At 34.7% G+C, this 7450-nt stretch overlaps 2 protein-coding genes across 5 annotated transcripts; one reads left to right on the top strand and one right to left on the bottom strand.

Annotated features, from left to right (window-relative positions):
• Nucleotides 1-240: 240 nt before the first annotated feature.
• Nucleotides 241-2019, top strand: LOC145091919 (uncharacterized). The gene is made up of 3 exons (XM_079029754.1): nucleotides 241-672; nucleotides 1344-1451; nucleotides 1543-2019. Exons 1-3 carry the CDS (start codon nucleotides 361-363, stop codon nucleotides 1852-1854), a joined length of 732 nt encoding a protein of 243 aa, XP_078885880.1. The 5' UTR covers nucleotides 241-360; the 3' UTR covers nucleotides 1855-2019.
• Nucleotides 2020-3638: 1619 nt separating this feature from the next.
• Nucleotides 3639-6855, bottom strand: LOC145091897 (putative disease resistance protein At4g14610). Of its 4 annotated transcripts, none has more exons than XR_013702372.1 (3): nucleotides 6721-6855; nucleotides 4136-5602; nucleotides 3639-4061 (listed from the first exon to the last, which is right to left on the bottom strand). XR_013702372.1 is itself a non-coding variant. In XM_079029731.1 (3 exons), the coding sequence occupies exon 3, from the start codon at nucleotides 5571-5573 to the stop codon at nucleotides 4872-4874; it is 702 nt and encodes a 233-aa protein (XP_078885857.1). In that variant the 5' UTR covers nucleotides 5574-5602; nucleotides 5951-6281; nucleotides 6721-6851; the 3' UTR covers nucleotides 3639-4871. The 4 variants fall into 4 exon arrangements, 3 of the variants coding, with proteins under 3 accessions (XP_078885857.1, XP_078885863.1, XP_078885848.1); XM_079029731.1 differs by adding an exon at nucleotides 5951-6281 and having other exon boundaries at nucleotides 3639-5602; nucleotides 6721-6851; XM_079029737.1 differs by adding an exon at nucleotides 5951-6269 and having other exon boundaries at nucleotides 3639-5602; nucleotides 6721-6842.
• Nucleotides 6856-7450: the final 595 nt, after the last annotated feature.

The following is a 7450-nucleotide window of genomic DNA, read 5'->3' as shown; positions in this document are numbered from 1 at the left end:
TCATAAATCAGGGAAAAAATAGTTTGTAACATAAAGATATTTCACAATGAACCTATTTATTACAAAATAAATGTTCATTTTATGCTGTAAGAACATATCCGTGATAACTTTCTTTAAAACGTATTACTATTTTAAAAAGTTTTGTAATAATTTTATCGAACTTAAAAGAAACAATCAAATAACAAAATCCATAATTGTTATTAATATGCGTAGAATCCAACGCATAGCAGCATTAGCTGTCATGGGCCTTCATCATCGTGCTAAATCTAACGGCGTCAATTTACTCCAACCTACACACGCACAAAACCTTCAAAACCTGAGTCAACATCGTTAGACCTTTTTCGAATCTTCCCGGCGGCAATGGCGATTCCGGTTACTTCAATCCTACTCATCGTCGCCGTAACAATTCTCTCCACGACGACGCGTTTTGTCGAACCGAGCAGCGACAATAACAACGTCTTCTCGCCGTGCACCGATGCGACCATACAGAGATCGGACGGTTTCACTTTCGGAATCGTTTTTGCGTCGAGGACTGCGTTTTTCTTCAACAGCTCGGTTCAGTTGTCACCTTGCGATAGGAGGCTTTCTCTTTCGAACTCACAACTCGCTGTCTTTCGCCCAAAAGTGGATGAGATCTCCCTTCTCACGGTCAACAGCAGTACTTTTCCACCGGTAATTTTTCAATTTTGTCGATTTTAATTGCGATTATATAATAAATTTTGTGGATTGATTGAGTTTGGATCTGTACTTAGCATGAATAATCGATGAGGACAACGTAGTCTAGAGGCCAAACAATTTAGGGTTCTGCAGTTCACAAGCTTTGAACGTCCAGCCTCCGCATTGATACCAAATGGAAGGTATTAATGGCCATAAGGTTTAGGAGCCGGAAAGAGTTCATGAAATTAGATAGAAAGTGACTGTTTTGGAGACATTGAACATTCATCACTCCCCTCCATAGATCTGTGCTTGTATGACAGTATGAGTGCCCCCTTTAGGAAAATTGGGAACAAGCCTGTTTAATTCTTGATATTTTTTTGTTTCTCTTCATCTGAACTTGTGACATTGTTGCATTTGGTGAGACCTAGGGTGGTATTAATCTGTATAAAGGGGCTATTGATCATCTGTCACTAAGAAGAAAAGGCAAACTTATTGTAGTTTATGATTCTGTTTGTTTTCTATTCTAGGTGCCAAGTATTGAAAATGATCAAAAGTAACTGTTTAAAGTTGCAACTTGGTTTTAGTTTGGTCATATAGATAGTTAACACTGATAAAGGTCTGGAAGAAGGGAGATTAGATCTAAGTAAATGACCATTTTACCCTTAATGATATATTGACTGACACAGGATAACGTTGGTGGGTATATGGTGGCATTTGCTGGTAGAAAATACGCTGCAAGATCAATCCCTGCCTTTGTTGCAAACAGCACCTACATCGTCACCAGTTTCACCCTAGTAAGATCATAATCATATCAACTACCGCTGACATGTCACTATTTCATTGGGCGTCACTAAAAGTAAAGATTTTATAATTGTGTGACTACAGGCGATGGAGTTCCAAAAGGGGAGACTACAGAACTTGTTTTGGAAAAGAGACGGGTGTTCTTCATGTTCAGGAAAAAGCAACTTTGTGTGCCTTAACAATCAGGATTGTGCAATCAGGACTAATTCTTGCAAGAACAGAGGAGGAACAGTTGATTGTAGCATTGGAATACAGCTTGCGTTTTCTGGAACTGATAAACATGAATCGGTTTTTAATTCATGGTATGAGGTTAAAAACCTTCGTCAGTACTCTCTGTTTGGGCTTTATCAAAATCTTAAGGATTCTCTTACTAGTCAGTACAATAGTTTCTTTTAAGTTTTAAACAAGATGACTTTATATCTTTGCTCATTCACGGATCGTGTTTTTATGTTTTTGTGAAGTTTGGATTTGAAAATTCTGTGTTTTTGTAAATTGTTGTACCACAATGAGATGATATATTAACCGTGTTCTATCGAGGGATTGACAATGTTGTGTTTGAAATTTACTACTCAAGTTATTTCCTGTCACAAAAGCCACACCCGTCTATTGTGATTTGTGACAATGTCAGTGTTATTTATTTATCGGATAATCTTCTTCAATATAAACGTCGAAAGCAAATTGAAATTGATGTTTATTTTGTGTGAGAACAATTAGCAAAAGGACAAGTCGGTGTTATGCATGTCCCATGTATTAAATTGCTGATATTCTTACAAAAAAGGATTCTATTTGAAGACTCTCAGCAGTCTGAGCATTCATCATCTTCCTGCCCGGGGGGGGGGGGGGGTAAAAACAAATAACAATAACCTCTAATAATTTTTCTTACGTTATGGTTTGTTTTTAATGTATAATCACTTCAACGTTCAACTTATTTTATGTAATGAATAGTGGATTCATGGTTGTTAAGATCCTAATCTTGATCTTAAGATAATACGATTGTGAAATTCTATAAATAAAAAACAATCTCGATCACACTAGGATATTTTCTAAGTTAAATCGGTACTAAGATTTTGAGATTGCAACTAAGATTGTAAGTTCTTACCGAATCTGATCCACTTTTTGTCGTTATGATGTAGCAAGTCTTTAGTCTTTTAATTAAACTTTGCAAAATCTGTTCCTTTTGCTAAAAAAATCATGCAGAATCTCAAAAATTCAACCCTTCAACTTGAAATTGAAGCCTCAAAATTTGGTCCACTCAAACTCAAAATCGAGCGATAATTGAGGAAGCCTCGCAGCTTCGTCCTTTCATCACTCATATTTTAAACCTTTTTTAACTTGTAAACGGATAGTTGGAGTATAATTTTGAAGCTTAAATCTTGTATTAAAAGAGGGTTTTAAACCCATACGTTGCAGGGAGTGACCATTTCTGTAATTTTGTCTTACAAAGGGACAACTTCCGTAATTTTGTTACATAGGGTTGATTTCTGTAACTCTCTCCTACATAGGAACCAATTCTGTAATTTTGTCTACCATTTATGTTCGTTATGTTACATAGGGTCCATTTCAGTAACTTTCTCCTACATACGATCTTTCTTTGCCAAGAAAGCATCCATGGATGAAGTGCTTCTTCAAGGGAAATTTCATGTTATAGCAAATTAGGTTCATGCCTTTTTATTTTCTTAATAATTTCTTGTCTGGTATGAGATAAGAAAGTTTCATCCATGGATCATCATACTGTGCACCTTCAGGCTTCAACCCATGAATTTATGCTCTATTTAAAAAATTAAAATAAAAGAATATATACAAACCAGTCAAGAAAAACTTGTGTAATTATTCCTAAGTTGGTCACAGATTAACCAAACACAAGAAATGGACACATCACATCATACATGGGATAAAAGAAAATTGCATTTAGTATACAAACATATCAATGTAACTTTTATTAATCACACATGGTTACATCAGAATACATCACATATTTCTAGTTGCCCTTTATGAAGTATCACAACCATTCATACACCTCTTTCACAACCATTTTGACTCTACAAACCAACCATCACACCCCTTTAATATTGTTAGTTATTTCTAAAATAATATACAGGTGATATAGTAGAGAAAAATAGCTAAGAATTATGTTATAGAACTTTGTTCTTTCATTGGAGACACCCACATCTCAAAAGGGATTATCTAAATTTTATCAAGTATTTCTTTTAGTGCAAATGTTAGAATTCTTATGTTATCTGGTAGATTCAGCTAGGGTCTATCACATTTACATACACATATGAATACATACATATAAATACATGTGGTATATAGAGACACATACATAAGCGCTCGAACATCAAAATATAAATATAAATAAAAAGCTCAATGATATCACATATCTCACGGCTTTTCTGAGCAAATTCAATGTTTCTATTGCTTTCTTCCCAAAACAACTCATGTCGATGTCAAATAACACTTCAATACTTCCACATTGAAAAACACTAATCTCTTCCACATGATGCAGCAGCAACATTGGATTTGTTGGCAACAGATTCACAAGATTGTCACATTCCTTCACATGAATCTCTCACAACATGCACGTATTAACTTCGTCGTTACCACTAAATTTGACAAGGCCATATCTCTTTCAGCTTATCAATACTAAGAATTTTCAATATCTCTAATATAGAGGTACCTCTTTGTTCAAGAATGGTTGATTGGGAGACATGTTACTGGGCATAGAAGATGTTGCAGGGATGTATTCTCAGGATAAATGGTAGTGAAATTAGGAAGGCCATCGAGTTTCAACTCCACCAGCTTTGGTAGCTCAATTACATTAGCAGTGTTGTAAAGACCTATCAACTTTGGTAGCATTTCTAAACTTAGAAACTTTAGCTCCTGAAACTTAATTCCACCATTCTCATTATATGCAAGTATTTCCAAAACAGAACACTGTTTAACTGTAAGGGCGCTCAAGCTTCACCAAACCACTTGCAATAGAGATTATGAAGAGGTATCTTAAATTTTCACACTTGAAAACATTAAGGACTCTTAGATTATTAAACGTCTGTTGAGAAAGACGAACTGATTCCAATACAACTTCTTCAAGATCATTCATACCATCCACTTCTAAATAAAGCACCTGGGTTGTGACAATGAGTTTGATTCAAATTCATTGCCACAACCCAGGTGCTTTATTTAGAAGTGGATGGTATGAATGATCTTGAAGAAGTTATACCGGAATCGGTTGGAATCGGCTCCAACAGACGTTTAATAATCTAAGAGTCCTTGATGTTTTCAAGTGTGAAAACTTAGGATACCTCTTCACAATCCCTATTGCAAGTGGTTTGGTGAAGCTTGAGCGTCCTTACAGTTTCACAATGTCCTGTTTTGGAAGTACTTGCACATAGGAAGAATGGTGGAATTAAGTTTCAGGAGCTAAAGTTTCTAAGTTTGGAAAGGCTACCAAAGTTGATGGCAAGGTGCAAAAAACCACATCTTCTCACAATTTCACTTCCTATTTGATTCAGCTCCACGTCATCTTGTTTTGAAACCCCAATGATTTGCCAAAAGAAATTCAATGCTTCAACCTCCTCCATCACATCCACTATTACTAGTGTCATATCCAAATTGGCTTCTACTGCAATTTTATTGCAAATATTTTTATTTCGTGATGTCAGCAACAACTTGAAGTCGTTGGGAAAAGGACTCGGTCCAATATCTTCGAGTTCAATCGTCTCCCATACATCATCTAATATCACTAAAACCTTGTTTCTACCTTTTGGAGGGTTCCCAAATGTTATACGAAGACAATCTGCTCTTGTAGTTTTATTCGTTTCAATGAGGGATTCACCCATGTATTCTGCCACAGTTTGCTGAATAGAAAACATGTCAATTTGTTGCCCAATAACCACCTTCACAACATAATCAAACATTTTCTTATCTTCTGCAACCCTTTTCAGTTGTTCCTCCATGTGATTTTTGACATCAAGGCTTGCAGCATCTAGTTGCTTCATTTTAGTATTCATGTTTGTAACATGTTTTGTGGAGTAAAAGATATATCCTAGCTGTTTCTTGACAGGAACCATTATAGATTCAATAACCGGGCTAATGATTGCTAATACAAACTCCATCTTTCAGTATTTTTAGCTTTTATAGAGACCTGCAAACCATGTAACAAATTAAAAAAAAAAAAAGGGGATCAAACTGTTACAAGTTGTTAATAGGTATACACCCGAGTATCCATGGATATTTTCATTATTAATTCACAGCAGAACTATCATGTTTCAAATATCATATATATAATCCATAGATAATTAGCATTATAATAGATTGTTTAAAAATCAAAAGAGGGAAAATGATGAGGCATTATCTGTTATATAAATAGGGAGAATGGTGGAATTAAGTGAGGGCTAAACCTCATATAAATAGGGATACATAAGGAGCCCTTGGCCTAACCTAAACCCTAAGGGTCTTGGGCCTAAACCCAGATGCTAACATACTACCCTACCTTAGTAGGCTGGTCATTCTCAGTGGATTGAACAAAGTCCTCCATAATACACGCCAAACAGTAGACTAAATCAGCACAAGATTTTGTTTGGAGATTCGAGAAGAATTGAGGACCTAATAGTCTCGCATATCTGAAAGCAGGATTGAAGTTTGGTGATCCTTCTTCCCAATTCTGCAAGTTATCATGAATTGATGATAGTGCTTGTGCAAATTGATGACAATGAAGATTGTTAAGTAGCCAACTTGGGTCCTTCTTCAACTTATGCACACAAGAACAGAACAGCTTGTATGCATGCATACCTTTGTAAGATAAAGGTGTACTGAAAAGATACCTAACAAATTCAGATTCAGGAGTTTCTCTCAGACAATAAAGAGTCTCAAAGCTGTTTATTTTAAAGCTTTGTGTGAATAATTGTTTCATGGATATAGTGGATCAGTTGATCCAAATCGGTGTTTATCCAGCTGTTTGGGATATCGTACCCTTCAGCTTCTATAATGAATCTATTATCCCATTCTTTGGGGATGAAATTTCCTAAACCCTAAGGCCCTTGGGCCTAAACCTAGATGCCCTAATATACTAATATTATCATTCATTTATAGTTTTAAACATTTAGTTGATTTTATCTGTAAAACATACACGAACAATTCACAATGAGTAGCAAATCAAACATTTTTTCCAGATACTTTGTCAAGGACCGATGGATTCAAAACAATAAAAAACTAAAACAAGTTATCCATAAACAAAGAGAAAAACTTTCAACAAAAACGTACCGAGGTCGACTATATGCGTGGATGCGCCTGTGCTTTTGGTGCTTTGGAAAGTGTGTATGCGAACAAGTGATTCGATGAGGAAGAAAGGCCGATATATGAAGGAGCCTCGATTATTCCCCACCTTTTGATGCTAGTAGGGTTTTTTTTTTTATTGGGCTTACTTAAAGAGTTTGGATTAGGCTTGAGGGAGCCACTGGGTGACAAAAATATTAGCTATTTGTTTGGCATGTGATATAAATACAATTTGAGTAAAAGATAGCATCACATAATGGTAAAATCAAATCAAATGGTATTTTAGACCGGTTTATCTTTATTTTTTCTCTTATAAATAGGTAAAAAACAGAATAAATAGTGTTTCATTTCAAATCCTATTTTATTTTTTACCTTATTTTTTATCCCAAAAAATATATTCCCAGAATATTTTATTTTTATAACTTATATATATTGTCAAATACACCCCTATATTAATTAAACTCTATATTTATGATTAATTAATATAAATTAGTATATAATATGATATTATAAATATTAAATATTAAATTTAAATTATAATTAGTAGATAAAATAAACTATAAATGTATAAAATAAAAACGAGAATGATTAAAATTGGCAACCAAATTTCACCTCCATTTTTTGAAATATGAATAGTATTCCCCCATATATGAGGGAATACTATTCATATCTCAAAAAATAGAGGTGAAAATGAGATAGGGTTGGAGAAGAATGGATG

The sequence above is a fragment of the Lactuca serriola genome, chromosome 1, assembly GCF_051521515.1.
Source record: "Lactuca serriola cultivar US96UC23 chromosome 1, Lser_US96UC23_V15, whole genome shotgun sequence".
NCBI lineage: Eukaryota > Viridiplantae > Streptophyta > Magnoliopsida > Asterales > Asteraceae > Lactuca > Lactuca serriola.
Note: the sequence above shows the minus strand (reverse complement) of the source record. Positions and strands in the feature narration are given on the sequence as shown.

Coding starts and splice junctions, on each gene's coding strand:
- LOC145091897 (XM_079029722.1), bottom strand. CDS start 5,573: ATGGAGTTTGTATTAGCAATCATTAGCCCGGTTATTGAATCTATAATG.
- LOC145091919 (XM_079029754.1), top strand. CDS start 361: ATGGCGATTCCGGTTACTTCAATCCTACTCATCGTCGCCGTAACAATT. Junction 673..1,343: donor ACAGCAGTACTTTTCCACCG/GTAATTTTTCAA, acceptor TGACTGACACAG/GATAACGTTGGTGGGTATAT. Junction 1,452..1,542: donor TCGTCACCAGTTTCACCCTA/GTAAGATCATAA, acceptor GTGTGACTACAG/GCGATGGAGTTCCAAAAGGG.